This window comes from Erigeron canadensis, chromosome 6, assembly GCF_010389155.1.
Source record: "Erigeron canadensis isolate Cc75 chromosome 6, C_canadensis_v1, whole genome shotgun sequence".
Lineage (NCBI taxonomy): Eukaryota > Viridiplantae > Streptophyta > Magnoliopsida > Asterales > Asteraceae > Erigeron > Erigeron canadensis.
The window spans coordinates 8422592-8440255 of NC_057766.1; the positions used below are offsets into that span (position 1 = coordinate 8422592).

General features: G+C 36.7%; 1 protein-coding gene across 3 annotated transcripts; it reads left to right on the forward strand.

The window, feature by feature from the left end:
- Positions 1–12767: 12767 nt before the first annotated feature.
- Positions 12768–17654, forward strand: LOC122605318 (pentatricopeptide repeat-containing protein At1g62350). Of its 3 annotated transcripts, none has more exons than XM_043778242.1 (4): positions 12768–12855; positions 12992–13326; positions 15277–15735; positions 17153–17654. In XM_043778242.1, the coding sequence occupies exons 2-3, from the start codon at positions 13021–13023 to the stop codon at positions 15691–15693; spliced, it is 723 nt and encodes a 240-aa protein (XP_043634177.1). In that variant the 5' UTR covers positions 12768–12855; positions 12992–13020; the 3' UTR covers positions 15694–15735; positions 17153–17654. The 3 variants fall into 3 exon arrangements, with proteins under 3 accessions (XP_043634177.1, XP_043634176.1, XP_043634175.1); XM_043778241.1 differs by lacking the exon at positions 17153–17654 and adding an exon at positions 16244–16524; XM_043778240.1 differs by lacking the exon at positions 17153–17654 and having other exon boundaries at positions 15277–16086.
- Positions 17655–17664: the final 10 nt, after the last annotated feature.

Consider the following 17664-nt stretch of genomic DNA (forward strand, 5'->3'; position numbering starts at 1 on the left):
GACACAGAATTCTTAATTTCCTCAACAGCCTTGTCCACTCTTTCATTTGCCTTTGTAGTGAAGTCTTCGACCATCTCTTTGACCCTTTCCTCAAACTTGGTTGCAATGGCAGTTGTCAATTGTGCAACCAAATTCTGAGATAACTCCAAATGCACCTTCTCAATTACATCATCCACCCCAGGCTTTTAACCAACTCATTCACCTCCTTTGCAACTGCCAAGACTTCTTTCTTCATAAGTTCAACACTGGATGTCAGATTGGCAACAACAGAATTCTGCACATCCCTCTTGGTCAGTTTAAAGGCTTCTCTGATGGCTGAGCTGATATTATTACAAGCCATTACAAGTTCATTCAGCTTCCCACCCACCAGTCCTTCATTACCAGCAACCTTGGTGAACTCAGTACCAAGAAACACCTGAGCACCCTTTAAATCAGTTAAGGACCTGGTGTTGGCAGTTAGAGATTTAGATAAGTCCTCCACCTTGAGAAGTAGGTTTTGGACTTCGGCATTATTTTTTTTCTAACTGTGCTTCCACACTCAAAGGAGGTGGTGGTTGTGTAGAAGCAGAAGCAATAAAAGGTAAAGTACGAATGCCAGAAAGAGTCTTTTCCAAAACAACATCTGATGGACTCTCAGATTCAGTTTCCGAGTCCAATTCTTTTCCTTGTTCTTCTGGCACATCGTAAGTCCTTTGTGGTGGAACACTGTGAATTTGGGGGTGTTGATGTGAAATAGGTGGACGGATATATGGTTGTTCAACATTTGGATTTTCTGGGGGAGGTTGGACGTTTGCGAGGTTGAAGGTTGGCTCAGAACCAGACGACTGGTTCCCCTCCAATCGATCCTCGTCAAACTCAAAATCAGCAACTACTTCAAGAGTAGGTGCATCGTCACTAGTTATGGAGATAGGCTCCGTCGTAGTATCTTCGCCTGCAATAGTCGATACCGGGGTTGCCTCAGTAATTTTTGTGCTATCTCCAAGAATCCCTTCATCAGCCGCAGAAGTTGAAACCTCAGTCTCTCTGGGTATCACCTGAGAAACATCAACAGTTTGTGCAATAGAAGAGTGTAAGATTTGTGAAGTTACAGGGAGTGCACATGTAGACTCAACTTCTAATGTGTGTTGGGCTGACACACTTTGTTCTTCACCATCTCCTCCTAAAGAAGTTTTGGAGATGGTTGCATGTAGGTTTTTCCTTTGACTCTGTTCTTCTGGTTCCTTTTGGGAGGTACCAGAAGGGTGTGCTTTGGTGCTAATGTCCTTGTGCTGTGAGGACTTTTTAAATTTTCGTTGTTTCAATAAGACCTTTGGAGATCCTGAGGGATCTTTTGGGAGATCCTCAGGTTGGTCATTGGGTGGGGGTTGTGACTGGGTGGTTGAGGCTTGTTTGGGTTTAACCAACTCTAACATTCATGAATTTTGACCCGTTGACTTTAAGTGTCATGTTATGAATTATAGTAGTTAAATGACTAATTGTATACTCAATGAGCCGGTTGACGGTGTGCTAGATGTAATGTCGTGGGTTTTGAACTAATTAGTTATGTTGACGGGTCAACCCATGGATCAAAGTCTTGACCAATGACCCACCTTAGTCAACCCAACCCCCACCCACCTTATCCTTTCCTTCCCTTATTCTTCTTATCTCTCTCTTCTTTACTCCCAAGAACACACTCTCCTTTCACTCTCTCTAATTTAATTCATAGTTCATGGAAATTCAAGCTTAGTTAATGCAAGAATAATAAATCTTATCACCATTTTAACTTCATGTCAAAAACTTGGGTTCCAAAGTGTAAGAAATGACCTCATTTGAATCAAAATTCGGGTTTGAGGATTTGTGAAGCTTTTGGTAAGTAAATTCTACTCTATGACCTTCACTTCATGTTAGTAAATGTATCTCTAGTTGTGCCAAAATTTTCGGGTCACAAATCGGGCCAAAAGTCGAATTAGGGTTTGTCTAGGGTTAGTAATGGGTTAAACCGAATTTGAACTTGAGTTTGGTGTTTTGAAGAAAGATTTTGAAGTGGGTTTGGGTTATTCATGTGTAAACATGCTTAATTATGCTTCATATTGAGTTTTGATGCATCACAAATCGATTTTGGGTGTCAAAAATGAGTTATGGGTTAGTTTTGGTGTGTTTAGGTCGAAATGGGTTGCTGGTGCTGAACTGGGTGAGCTGCTGCGCAGCTAGTTAAGCTGCCCCGCAGCTTCACAATTCTGTTTTTCAGCTGCTGCGCAGCTAGTTAAGCTGCCCCGCAGCTTCACGAGTCTGTTTTTCAGCTGCGGCGCAGCGATAAGTTGCGGCGCAGTTGGGGGCTTCAATCACTTAACTTTTTCCTAGCTTTAGTTCTAACATCCTAGGATCGTCCCGACCTTTCCGGAATGTACTCTTATGACCTTATTGGTGCCCTACACATGACAAACGAGTCGTTTAAAGTTGGGTGTCCTCTTTGGAACCTAATTCAAGACATTAACATAAACTAAATAAACATATAATTTATGTTTGAGAATGAGGCGACCTTGGGGCGACTTCATTTGGGTTACAAACTATTACATGACCTCCCTAACGACCATGATGGGTCCCGAAAGTCTTTCAAAGCCATAAACCAAAGCTAAAACCTAGTTAGAGAATCGTCTTTGGTGAATAATGCATGTCTTGTATACATTACTAGGTTGTGGACGCGTGGAGCACTATAATCACTTATAATCTCATCTTAATTCGATATTAGCCTCTTTTGCCAATCAAGGTGAGTTCGTATCTCCCTACTCTATTGAGATTCGGGCTGAAAAGTGAACATTGTGTGTTTATTTGTTTGAATTAGTTGTTTGTTGATTGAATGATGATTGATGGATGAATTATTGAAATGTTTTGTGTATGTTGGTATTGAGAAAGGTTATAGCTAGGTTAGATGTACATACATGGAAGTCGACTTCGCTTTCAAAAGGTTTGAGATGTGGAGGGTTAGCCGCTGGTACACCCTGTATACAAACATCGAGGACTCTTTGAAAGCAAGCCCTCTCAAGTGCATGTATGTATAGTTTGATCATATTGTTGGTTATTGGATGTTGGATCGATGGATTGTTGGGCTTGCATTGTGTTGGTTGCCTTGAGATGATTTGGTTGTCTGTTGAGACAAATGTGTTTATCCAGGTATAGACATATACACTGGTGTTGGTCATCCGGGTTTATAGACGTATATTCGCCGACGTTTTTGAGATGCCACAATGGTCATGGTGAAGACCTGTGAGTATCGAAGCATAGATGGCATGATGGCCATACATATTATATGTATTTTGGTTTGGCATGCATATCATTCACATCATGGAATTGACATTGCATTGATTGTTCTTATATGTTTGTTATATAGTGATGCATTGGTTGGATGACGTGTAAGACTACTTGTATGTGATGATTGTTCTTGTTTTTTTTTTTTTTTGTGTATGTAGTTATGGTCGGTGGTTCATCTTGGGCCACCACTACGAACTCACCAACCTCGTGTTGACTTGTAGAACACTTTTCAGGTAATCAGGTGGTTCAAGGATGTGATGCATGATCTGGTGTAGCTTTTGGATTCGGGCATGGACTTTATGGATCAAGGATTCATTCGCCCACTTTTGGATTAATGCTTAGGATCGATAGCCATCTCTAGAATTCTCTTTTGTAAACTTTGATGGTCATTTGCTCCTTGTGCATTGTTTGAATATTTGACTTGATGTGGATTCACCGAATTCATTAATGTCATTTAGTTGCCTACGATAATCCCTCCTTGTGCTATATGATTTCCGTAATATTTCGAGCCCTAGCTCGGGGTGTTACACCAACCTCAATAAATTGTCACCAGGTGCACCGGCGGGTCTCGCATTGTTTTGCGACCCGCCAGTGACCTTTCTGAGTCAGCCGGTCGTGCTGTGTCAGTTTTAGAAATTACCTGAGCCATGGCAGCAGAAAGTTCAGGTTCTGGATCAGATGTAGAAAGCCTTGATAGATCCTTGCAGAACTCTGTGGCTGACTGCTCAGGTCCCCTTCAGAATATGCGTCTCCCAGAATATGCATAAAGCAGACGCTCAGAAATCTGGGAAATGAGATATGTGGACTTCTTTTTCCTTTCAATTTAGCCACCAGCTGAGAGAAAAGCATCTCAGCATAGTCCACATTTATCCCATTCCATAGATAATAACCCATCTCCACCTGGACCAATGAGATCTGGTCCAGGCCACCATAATTACCACCTAGGCACTCAACTATGTGAGTCCAGAAAAACCTCCAACAATTTTTAAACCCCAAAATGAAAATGTGCCCTGAGGTTTTCAGATTACCATCACCATCCACCATGTTATCATGCCCCATCTCTACCAATACTTCTCTAAAGTTTACACCTTTTAACCTTTTTGCAAAGGTAGCGGGTTCTTGCAGATAATTCAGATGGAGGGCCTCTATGAATCCATCCAAAGTGATGACACATTTCTCCTTGAGAGTGAAAGCAATGGATTTATCATCCTTGCTTACTTTGGCTGTATACCAGAATTCTAAGAGATATATATGGAAGAGAATCTCTGGATCTATAGTCAAGGCAAAAGAAGGAGGACATTCCTCAAGAAATTTATTTATTCGACCCATGAGAGTTTTATTTTTGGCATTAAGAGCAACTTTAAAGTTGTTCATATTGAATCAAATGGCCTTGGCTTCAAACTTCTCTAGCCAATTTGAACTAGCTTTGACTGTAGGCTTTGGAGGATTGTATACGAATGTAATGAGAGATTTTGCTTGGGATGGATGTTTTGCCATGATGATTTAATTTGGAAAGATGAAGATGAAACTAAAAATGATTTAGGGTTTGAGAGTTTTGACGGAAGAGAGAGTGAGAGAAAATGAATGATTGGGAGTAAATGAAAAATGAAGGGATGATTTCTGGAAAAAGGTATTTATATTTTCAGAGGAATACGAAGAGATTTCCAAAGAGAGTAAATACAAAGAATTTTGAAGTTCAAACCCAATAAAAGGAAACAATATTTTATTAAAAGGTAATTTTGATCGGGTTTGAAATCCGAAATAATTTTTTGTTACACGTCCGCATTTAATGTAACAACGGTTGTGACCCCACATTTTCCAAAAGTATTCAACCTTTTAATGCAAAAGCAATGATCATTTTTCTTTACGGCTCAACTTGTGTGACACGTTAGCAAAAATGTATCGTTATACAGTAAAATAACGTGTCCACACACTAACCAAGTATCAGCTAAGTAATAAAAGGTTCTGATTGACTTTAGATTTTTGCTCAATAAACTCTGAGGATGGTCAGGAAGTGCAATCTGAGCCATCTCATTTTCAAATATTCTGAAGTCTTTCAGATTCTGAGCCATTTCAGATTCTGAGCCATTTCAGACAAAATATTTTCTGAGACAAAAATTCCCCCTTAGAGAAAATTTTCCTTTACTTGCAAAAATATTTTTGTCAATTCCCCCTGAAATGCTACACAGGATTTAGCATTCCTAACTCGCTGATGAGATGTTTAAAAGTTTTGACATCTAAAGGTTTTGTAACACATCAGCTAGTTGTTTATCAGTGGGAATGAAATGAATTTCAATATCACCTTTTATAATATGATTACGAATGAAATGATACCTGAGGTCGATATGCTTGGTTTTGGAGTGCATGACAGGATTGTGAGATATTGCGATGGCACTTGTGTTATCACAAAAGATTGGAGTTCTTGTATACTTAACACCATAATCAGTTAGTTGGTTCTTCATCCATAAAATCTGAGCACAACAACTTGCTGCAGAAATGTATTCAGCCTCAGCTGTGGATAAAGAAACTGCAGTCTGCTTCTTGCTGGTCCAACTAACTAATTTGCCACCAAGGAAATGACAACCACCAGTGGTACTTTTCCTATCTATCTTACAACCTGCATGATCAGAATCTGAATAGCCCATGAGATCTAGACTTGAGCCTTTGGGATACCAAAGACCTAGTCTGGGGACACCTTTAAGGTATCTGAAAATACGTTTCACAACATTCTGGTGTGCTTCCCTGGGATCAGATTGAAATCGTGCACAAAGACATGTTGCAAACATTATGTCTGGTCTACTTGTAGTTAAGTACATAAGTGATCCCACCATATCACGATATTTTGTGGGATCAACAGGTTTTCCATTAGGATCTGAGTCCAAAGTTAATGGTGCAGAAATTGGAGTATCTTTGGATGAAACAGAGTCAAATTTATATTTCTTTAATAAATCTCTGACATATTTTTCTTGATTTATAAAAATATCATCTTTGGTTTGTTTAACTTGAAGACCCAAGAAATATGTCAATTCGCCCATCATACTCATTTCATACTCAGAAGACATAATTTTAGAAAACTTGTCACACAATTTTTCATTTGTAGAACCAAACACAATATCATCAACATAAACTTATACAAGTAAGATATCACCTTTATCATGCAAGATGAATAAAGTGTTATCTATTGCGCCCCGTTTAAAACCATTATCTAAAAGATGTCGAGTTAGAGTATCATACCAGGCTCTAGGTGTTTGTCTCAGACCATATAAGGCTTTGTTCAGCCTATACACCCAGTGAGGTTTTTCTGGGCTTTCAAATCCTGGTGGTTGATAAACATACACGACTTCTTCCAATTCTCCATTCAGAAATGCACTTTTAACATCCATCTGATAGACTTTGAACTCATGATGAGATGCGAAAGCTAAGAAAATTCTGATAGCTTCAAGTCTAGCAACTGGTGCAAAAGTCTCATCAAAATCAACTCCTTCTTCTTGTGCATAACCCTTTGCAACAAGTCTTGCCTTGTTTCTGATTACATGGCCATCTTTATCCACCTTGTTTTGGAAGACCCATCTTGTCCCAATAGGTTCTTTCTTCAGATTACTGTGACATGGAATAAGTTCCCATACGTTGTTCCTTTCAAATTGGTTAAGCTCTTCTTGCATGGATTCAACCCAACTTGGATCTTTGATAGCCTCGCCAATCTTCTTCGGTTCTATCAGTGATAAGAAGCTGACATTTACGCATTGATCGTTTGTGGCTCTTCTGGTTTGAACCCCTCTACTTAGATCTCCAATCACTTGATCAATTGGATGTGATCGAGTCCACTTAGAGTAATGACCAGGATGAACAATGATATCAGTGCAAGAACTCCTTTGACTTACCTCAGGAGATGCTTCAGAAAAGGCTACTTCGGTCTCATCATCTTCATCATCTTGTAGATCACGATTTACATCATGAAATTCTTCATTCTGAGGTATTTCAGTGGAGACTGATATCTGAGTAGCAGCAGCACGCACATTTGATCCAATAGTCATTTCTGAAGGTAGTTTGAAAGTGACTGAAGGATAAAATGGAGTGTTGCTTTGCTGTATATTTTCTGGTTCTGAACTGAGATGATCAGAAACACGTTCCGGTGACTTATCAGATTTATCATTGTGATCAGATTCATCAAAACTGATAGGACTTTCTGAGGGTGGTTCAGAGACAGGTTTATTAAAGATTGCAGAATTTGATTCATCAAAGGTAACATGAATTGACTCATCAACCTTTTCAAGTCTTTTGTTATAGACTCTAAAGGCTTTGCGAATTGTTGAATAACCTAAGAAGTATCCTTCATCAGCCTTGGCATCAAACTTGCCCAATTTGCTGGAATCATTCAGAATGTATACTGGACATCCAAATACATGGAAATATCCAATATTAGGCTTTCTATTTTTGAGTACTTCATAGGCAGTCTTCTTATGTCTCTTGACATAAATTGAACGATTTTGGGTGTAGCAAGCAGTTGCAACAGCTTCAGCCCAAAAACATTTTGGAAGACCTGATTCATTCAACATACTTCTGGTAGCTTCTATCAGCGTACGATTCTTTCTTTCTACAACACCATTCTGTTCTGGTGTGTGTGCCGAAGAGAAGTTCTGAGATATGCCAGTGTCAGTGCAGAAGGTTTCCAGAGTGGAATTTCTGAATTCAGTGCCATTGTCACTTCTGAGCTGACGAACTTTTCGCTTATGCTTGAGTTCAATTTGTTTAATGAGGGCAATAATTTCAGCGGCAACTTCACTTTTGGTTCTAAGGAAGATCACCCAACAATATCTTGAGTATTCATCCATGACCACCAGGGTGTATCTCTTCCCAGCTCTTGTCTGCACGTTCACAGGACCAAATAGATCCATATGAAGCATATGAAGTGGTTCAGTGATGCTGAAATTTTGCTTGGTCTTAAAAGATGCTCTCTTTTTCTTTCCCATTTCACAACCTGGACATGGCTTGTCTTTATTGAAAGACATTGCAGGTATCCCATCAGCAAGTTGTTTTCTTGACAACTTATTTATATTTTTGAAGTTCAGATGGGATAATCTCTTGTGCCACAACCAGTTCGTGTCCTCATCTGCCTTTGTATAGAAACATTGTTCACTAGGTGAACTTTCCATATCAATGACATAAATGTTGCCTTTTCTTGGTGCAACCAGTACTACCTTCCAATCTCTGTTGAATATGGTGCCTTGACTTACATCAAATAAAACCTTAAAGCCATCATTACAAAGTTGGCTGACATTGATCAGGTTATATTTCAAACCATTCCCATATGCAACTTTTGTAAATTTGACTTGTCCATTATTCAAAACACCATATCCCTCAAAGTTGGTTGACACTGATCAGGTTATATTTCAAACCATTCCCATATACAACTTTTGTAAATTTGACTTGTCCATTATTCAAAACACCATATCCCTCAGTTTGTCCATTACCATCATTCCCAAAAGTTATTGAGGGCCCCTCTTGCACCCTATATTCCTCCAGCAGGGTTTTGTTACCAGTCATGGTTTTGCCAGCAGCACTGTCCAGATACCATATATACTTCTTTCGGTCTCCCTGCACATACATAAAGATTAGTTCTTCTTGGGAACCCATCTTTTGATGGGTCCACTGGGCTCTCACTTAGCAACCTCATATTTCTTTGGTACATAAGGAACAGAAGTATCAAAGGGGATGTCAGTCATGATCTCAGATGAGATAAAAACAGTTGGTTTGATGGGTTCTTCAACCTTTTTCTTCTCAGATTTTTCTTTAACTTGTTTGATTTTCTTAGAAAAAGGTTTAGGGTTTTGTTTGGGATTCACAGGAGTGCTTTCAACATTTTTTAAACGTGCATTACAACTTTGCACTTGCCTGGCTAGCATTTGAAATTGACTTTCAATCCTCAACAAAACAGACTCTTCATTAGACACCTGAGCCCTACCAGAATCTGAGGTAGAAGGCTCAGCAGGGGAGACATTTTTCTTCTTCTGCTGGTTTTTAGAAAACTTAGATGAAGACTGAGGGGAAGGCTTCTTGGTCTTAGCTTTCTTTTCTGAAGCACTAGTCTTACGTGCTTCAGATTTACCCTCAGGTTGTTCCTGGGCTTGTTCAGTTACAATCTTTTGTTTACCAATTTCTTTGAAAGTAATTTCAGACCTCATTGTTTTAGGAAGAGCATCTAAATCAGTGATAATGGATACCAAATGGATATCACTAGATTCATAAGCTACTCTTTGAGTTGCAAAAGTATTTTTGATGGCAGCTTCAGGAAATGGTGACTTCATCCAAGATTTGATTATTTTTTCTTCTTTTTCTAAAATAATCTTTAAATCTTCCTTTTCAAGTTCAAGTTTGGCAACCAGAGATTGGTAACTTTTCAAAGCCAGTTGGACATCTTTTAGTTCCTTAAGTCTTGTCTGACTGGCGTTCAGTTCAGAAGTATTTATTTTAAACATTTTAATGCTTTCTGAACGCACAATTTCAACATAAGAAATATCGGCCTCTATCAGAACTAAAAGGTCCAATTTTTGTTTTTCATCTTTCTCAAAACCAAAAGCACTAACCTTTTTCATGATGATATCCACCCAACGACTAGATTCCACATCAACTTTCACAACATGACCTTGATCTTCACGAGCCATGTAACACATGTCCCTTACCTCTTCTTCATCATCAGAAGACACATCAGAATCCTCCCATTTTTTTGAGTCTGCCACCATGCAGCCATTCTTGTTGGATTCTTCCTGTGCCATCATTGCGATGTGGGCTTTCAGCTTCTTGTATGTAGCTTTGTACCCATCATCATTTTTCTGAAAGATAGAATGGTTAGGGGCAGTTTGTGATGAAGATGGTTGTGATGATCTGCATTCCTTCATAAAATGTCCTTTCTTTCCACATTTAAAGCATTCTAAATTGGACTTATCAACAGAATTGTTTGAAGAAAATTGTTTGCCATTTCTTTTTGATTTGAATTTGAAACGATTAACAGTTTTGGCAATCATTGCAACAAGATCATCATCATCATCCTCATCACATTCATGTGATGCATAATCAAAAATACCAATTTTCATTAATTCAGCTACCATCTTCTTCACAGAGTCAGAATGATCACTCTCAGAAGATAGTAGGACAGTGTCTTGGGGTTCAGAATAATGAACCAATGCAGAACTGGTAGAAACATGATTTTTGGCATCTTGCTCAGCCACGACTCTCTCAGCTTTGTTTTGCTCAGTATATCTAAATGCACCATATAACGAGGCTAGAGTGTAGCTGTGAAGGGTTTTTCCTTGTCTTAAAACCATGATCAGATTTTCCCATTTAGAAGGTAAAATATCACAAAACTTTTTCAACAAAATTTCTTTGTCCTTAGTGACACCAAGAGCTTTCAGTTGATTAACCAAATTTGTAAATCTTAAATATGTGTTTGTTAATGATTCATTTGGCAAAGCAAAGAAGGCTTCATATTTTTTGTTCAAAGAGACTTTTCTTGTGACAATGGTTTCCTTTGTACCTTCAAACTGAGTTAATAACTCTTCCCACATTAATTTGGAATTATCAAGTAAAACAAAAGTGGGTTTTAAACTTTCTGGGACAACAAAGAGAATCATATTTTGCAATTTTGAATCAAGGTCAGCCAGCCTATGGTCTTCTTCTGACCAGTGATCTTTCTCTTTGGGTGTCAGTCTAGGGGTCCCATCTTGGTTAAAAACAACAGTTGATGCATTCATGGGTACATAAGGACCTTCTAAGAGAATAGAGGTCAAGTGTCTTTCAACCCCAACGATATACTTGAGCATGCATGTTTTCCATGTGATAAATGAGTCACTATCCCCATTGAACTTAGGGACAGGGTTGTTAGGAAAGTGTACGTGAACACCGGGTTGAGGTGGAGGTGGTGGTGGTGGATTTGTATTGACATTGACATTGGGGTTACCATTTGGGTTTGGTTGTTCGGTTCCAGACATCTTGTAGGATCAAACAGGTATAACAACTTAATGATTTAACCTGGGAGGCTCTGATACCATATGTGAGTCCACCTACACAAGATGTTAGACGAGTACAAGATATAACAAAAGTATAACAATGATAACAAATATATCAAGTAACCCGACTGGCAAGTAATTCTAATCTAGAAGAAGACTAGTTTAGAATTACGATCCAGATAATGGATATGAACAATAAAGAACAAGTGCTTAAAACTATATAAATACTAAATATAATCAAGTATTAAGGCAAAGAGTCGAGATATATTTTTCAATGTACTTTATTTATTCATATAAACAAAATACAAAGATTGTTGCGGAACAAAGATAATCACACTTGTGAAAGTATCTAAATAACCTTGAAATACAACGATCTATCAACAAGGAAATACTCGTAAGTTTTACTTAGAGTATATCTCACAAGTTGCAATGCCAAAGTTCCAAGCACCTTTGCAAGTGTGAGAAATCTTATATTTATAGGCCAAGATGTCTGATGACATAACATGTTTGTTTAAGGTAAAGTATGTAAGTTTCTTTGATGTGACTTGACATACTTTATCCCAACCTTTTACTAAAACTAGCACAATACTAGGCATAAAGTTATTAACCTAGTAAAGGCAGTTAAAGTGTTATAAAAAGACTTCCTCGTAATCAGTGAAAAAGTGTTGTAAATACTTTTTCACTGAGAGCCTTCAGATCTTCAATCAGATGGAATCTTCTCAGAGTTCTGCTCCTCAAAAGTTTCCCTTCTTCAGTCTTCAGTCTTCGACTTCAGAATGAATGTCTTCAGATGTGTTGATCTTGATCTGAGGTGAAGCTTCAGAGAACTAATTCTGAGGGACGTCTCAGAATTTCTGTACATGTATCTTCTCTGAACTTCAATATTTCTGAACAAATTATACTTGGTCGATTTTCGACCTAACAATATGAATCTTATAATTTGAGAAAAGATGAAGGGGTTGATGCCTTATATAATAAAAATAATTTGAGAAAGAAAAATGATAAATTCTCTTAAACAAATCCTCGAAAAATCCTTTTAATTATGTGATCATAACATTTGGTGGAAGCAAACGATGAGATTAAGAAAGAGAATGAGTGAATTACAATTATCACGTTTTAATTTTAGAATGATTATTATGTTATCTATTATTAATATATATTTTTTCTCGAAGAACAACTTTAAAAGTTGATGTGTCGTAACCCTTGAATTAAAATTATGTATTAAGATTTAAAATTTATATTTATATCTTAACCTTTAATACTAATCTAAATATAAAGAAGATCTGACATTTACCTATAAAGTTGCTTTCAACTTCGAATCTCAGTAGATTGAAGTTTTATATAATAAAGTAGTATTTAGACATATAGATATAGATGTACAACATATAAAACTGAGGGTACAAGTCTGTAAAACATCCATCATTTCTCTTTTATGTGAGAGATGACTAGTGATCTACATACACACCCCGAAGCCCGTCTATCCTCCTTTTCCCCAAACTAACATATTTACGAGTATGTTTTGGTAACTGCCAGCAGCTTAAGAAAAGATAAACACCTTAACCAGGTTAGTTTCTTTTACTTCCTTCCGAATTTATCAATGCTATCTTTTTATATTTTATTTTTGTAAAAAAAAGTTAAAAGAAGTTTGGAGGGGTTATGGAATTAACCGATTAGTTATATATATATGTGTTGTTGTTTAGATACACACAAGTGAGTCAGACAAGACATTATGAGAAGAGCTTCAATTTCAAATCTTCTGAAAACTCTATTATTAATATCCCCAAATCATCAGCCGCCCTCCTTTAGTACCATTTCATCATCATCATCATCAAGCCCTAGTTTATCGATATGGAGACGAAAGAAAGAAATCGGAAAAGAAGGTTTGATTATTGCTAAACAACTTAAGAGACTTCAATCTAGTCCTCTTCGTCTCGACCGTTACATCGACTCCCATGTCTCTCGTCTTCTCAAGTCTGACCTTGTTTCTGTCCTTTTTGAGTTCCAAAGACAAAACCTTGTCTTTCTATCTATGAAGGTATGTATGTATATGTTTTTTCTTTCTTTCATTTTCCATCTCACATGTTTTTATTATTACAAAAGCAAGTACCCGCGCGTTGCGGCGGTGAGATGGTGGGGTGATACCTAGGTTATAGAGTATGATAGGTTATAGAGTATGATAGGTTATAGGAGTTGATATGTCATAGAGTATGATAGTCAAATGCCTTAGCCGTACGGGCTCCGCCCTCGGATTTAAAAATTTGTCGAAAGTATATCGAATGACATCTCTAATGAAAGAGCATGAAATTTTAAGAACACCCATACAATTTTTATAATTTATCGATATATGGTTTTTGAGATAAAAGATTTTGAATGAATTGGAGGAATAAATAATTTATGGAGGAGAGAGAAAAAAGATGATTGGTTGAGATTTGAGGAGAGAGAAAGAGTATTATAGTTATTTTAGATAAATATAGAATAGATAGGAGGGACATTTTGGGGAAGTACTTATAATCAATATTGAAAATTTCAAGTTCAATGTTGAAAATCTATGAAAAATCTGCTTTATAATATAGTATAGATATAGATTATTATGATTATTAACTTTGGTTGCATTTGACAATATTATACTAACAAACCATGATGGTTGTTGTTAAGGCCATTCTCACATATTTATCGAAATGCCCCCAAAGCCGATAGCAATGAACTAGTTAGATATTCTTTAGCTCCAATTAAAAACCATGGTAAAAGCCTAAAAGGTTAGGACTGTGTTATTCCTAACTACCCGAGTAAAATATACATTTTTTTTCTTTTGGATAAAAATCATTATTAGTGAACCAGATTAAAGGTTCTCATTGCAAAGGGGCTTGACTTGCAAAAAATTTTTATTTTTTCATAAATTTGTAATGGGTTTGGGATGATATGAATGAATTCATCCTGTGATAGTTGTGGTTTTAGAGCCCTTTTGTAACTTTTTAGTGGTATTGCTGTAGGCATGTACTTCTATTAACATAACAATGAAGTAAAACCGGTCTCATTTCAAGCCCTCCAACGTTTAGTTTAAGTAAAGTTATCTGTAGTGGAAGACTGGAACGGAAAAAATAGGATTGTCCATGTGAATATGTGATAATCGTAACGCAGTACTAACAACACTCAAATGAGTATGTGATGCCTATTCAAATGAGAGATTTTTTTTTTATTTTTTTTTTTTTTTTTGCATTTACATGATTTTCATGCTGAAACTTGCCACCACGGGGCATGTTGTGTACATGGGTCATCCTCTATAGTGTTGCATTCTTTTCTGAGATTAAATTATTCACATGTTCTTTTATATTGTAGTACTTGGGAGGGAGTTGGTATTTAGAGACAAAATATGTTACATAGAGGTGGGAAAATGAGATGGTTGGGTCAAAAACATGTAATCTTACGGACAGTGGCAGAACTAGAATGCTCTTTTTTAGGCAAAACCATGGCATATATATACACTAATATAATCTTCATGTTGGCTCATGTTGTGTATGTATTGAACTTGAGTACACTTAGTAGGTGATTTTATAAGCTTAAACATGCCTTCTTCAATAATATATATTTAGGTTAATTAAGTTTAGTGTTACGAACTTAGCCAGATTTAAATGGTTGAACCTGACACCACTAGAACGCTCTTCTAATTATCAGACTTTACCAGTTAGGCTACACTTACGTTTGCATAATTTTTCTTGAATACCTGTATATATCTGGTAATTGATCATATAACTTAGTTAGCAGTTAAGATGATGGATGCTCTATAAATACAATCTGGGTAATCCTCAGATAGTCCGACCTGTTTTCTTGTTTTAGATCAGATCACCCAACTGCCCGTAGGCTCAAGCATAACACAAATTGATGCATAAGCAAGTAACAATCAGACAATATTCTCAGCCATGGGTTTTAGCACCATCCATCTTCTCACTTGAAAATCTTTATATGATCTTGCAAATTTCATTTGCAGTTATATGACGTGGTGCGAAAAGAGATATGGTATCGACCAGATATGTTCTTTTACAGGGACATGCTTATGATGCTAGCAAGAAATAAAAAAGTGGATGAGGTGAAGCAGGTTTGGGAAGATTTGAAGAGAGAAGAGGTACATTTTGATCAGCATACATTTGGGGACATCGTGAGGGCCTTTTTGGATAGTGGATTGCCATCAGAAGCAATGGTGATATATGATGAAATGAGACGGGCCCCTGACCCTCCATTATCATTGCCTTATCGAGTGATCTTAAAGGGGCTGTTACCATATCCGGAATTGAGGGAGAAAGTGAAAAATGATTTTTTGAAACTATTCCCCGACATGATCATTTATGATCCTCCTGAAGACTTATTTGAAGACTATTCGTCTAGCAATGGGTTTGAAAGCAACTAAAGTATTGAACTCATAAGATACACACATCCCTTAGGATTTGAGGTATGATTCCAGTTAATAACTCTTTTTTTCCTGAAAGATATTTCAATTAATAACCGAGACTTAGATTCGATGACTCTTGAAGAATTCGATTGTCAAGAATCACAACAAATACAATTGGAGAAGCATTAGTAATGTAGATGTGGTGTTTTCGTGCCACCTGCTTTTGAACGGTTTATATGTTTTATCACTAACGTGTCTAATGGAAATTTAATGGGGTGGAAGTTGATAGTCGACCTACTTGTCTGTTAAATGTATAGATCTTTGTTTTTTTTTAATTCACAAAAAAGCTACTGTTTAATGAAATAATTATGATATCTCGTAATATGTTCAACATGCTAATTATTTGTTTAATAAATGAGTTCAAAGTCAGAATAATGGCTCGGTTTACCCAACATTATCCAAACCAATTTTCACTGTAGCCCAAACCATTTAGAATTGTGCAGTTGCCTACCTGACCTGGATGGTAAAAACAATCTCAGTTATTCTATCCCTTTTGCTTTTGGAACAGATTTTGTCAACAAACTGGACATGTAAAGCATATAGCTAGGCGGGATATAATTCAAAGGTTGAGATCTTTTAACATGACTTGTCATGTTAGGGAACTTGAGGGAATCCTCTCCCTAGCTAGGCTCAAGGGTCTTTGACATCCTAAAATAGGAATTGTTGGCCATCCATCAAAGTCACACTATGTGAAGCCATATTGAATTCCAGTTTGGTAGTGAAGAATTTAATGATTATTATGAATTTGATTAGTTTATATGAAGATAATATGAATCAATTATGAGAGAACTGATTGAGATTTATTATTATGAATCAAGAATATAGAATGTTATTACAGACCAGAATCAATATCAAGACGATATTGAAACAGAAAAGATCAATCGATCTAAAATTATATACAGAACTTTTTTTATCTAAGAACAACGAATCAAGATATCTCAAAAATATATTTTTCTAAGTAATTTTTAGGGTTAATGATCAGTATATATAGGTAGGTAAACTTGTAGACTGACACTCCAAATAGTCTCTCAAGAAAGCCTTTGTCCATCTTTAGCCCTTCTTTATAATCTTGTTTCCTTCAATAGTCCTTTTGCACTTCCATTTAATCATAACTAATACCTACATTAAACAAACACTAATGACACAATAAGTGTTTAATATAAATCATGTTTAAACCACAAAACTGAACAATATACACCACTTAATATTCCCCCTCAGTTTTAAGGTTTAAACATATCAAAAAGTCTCAATTTAGAACAGAATTTATCATGTTGGTCTTTAGTAAGACCTTTAGTTAATATATCTGCCACTTGATTAGATGACTCAATTTTCAAAGGTTTGATTAAGCCATCTAAAATCTTTTCCCTTATAAAGTGCAGATCTATCTCAAATTGTTTTGTTCTCTCATAGAAAACAGGATTAGAAGAAATTTGGATTGCAGCTTTGTTATCACAAAAAAGGGAAACAGGTCTATCAACATCAATCTGCAAATCCTTTAAAATGTTTATAAGCCACATGACTTCACAAGTTAAAGATGCAAGAGCCCTATATTCAGCTTCTGCTGAAGATCTTGAAACAACACTTTGTTTCTTGCTTTTCCAGGAAACTAAAGAGTTTCAAACACAATGTATCCAGTTACACTTCTCATGGTAGTTTTACACTTAGCCCAATCAGAATCAGTGTAACCAAATAGGTTTAAAGAAGAAGATTTAGAAATAGAAATACCAGTACCAGGACTCTGCTTCAAATACCTCAAAACTCTAAAAGCAAGTTTCAAGTGTGAGCTCAAAGGAGAATGCATAAACTGACTTAGACTATGTACTGCATAGCATATATCAGGTCTAGTATGTGAAAGATAAATAAGCTTACCAAGCAGTTTTTGATACTCAGTAATATTATCAAGAGGCTTGTCATTATCATCTACAGGTT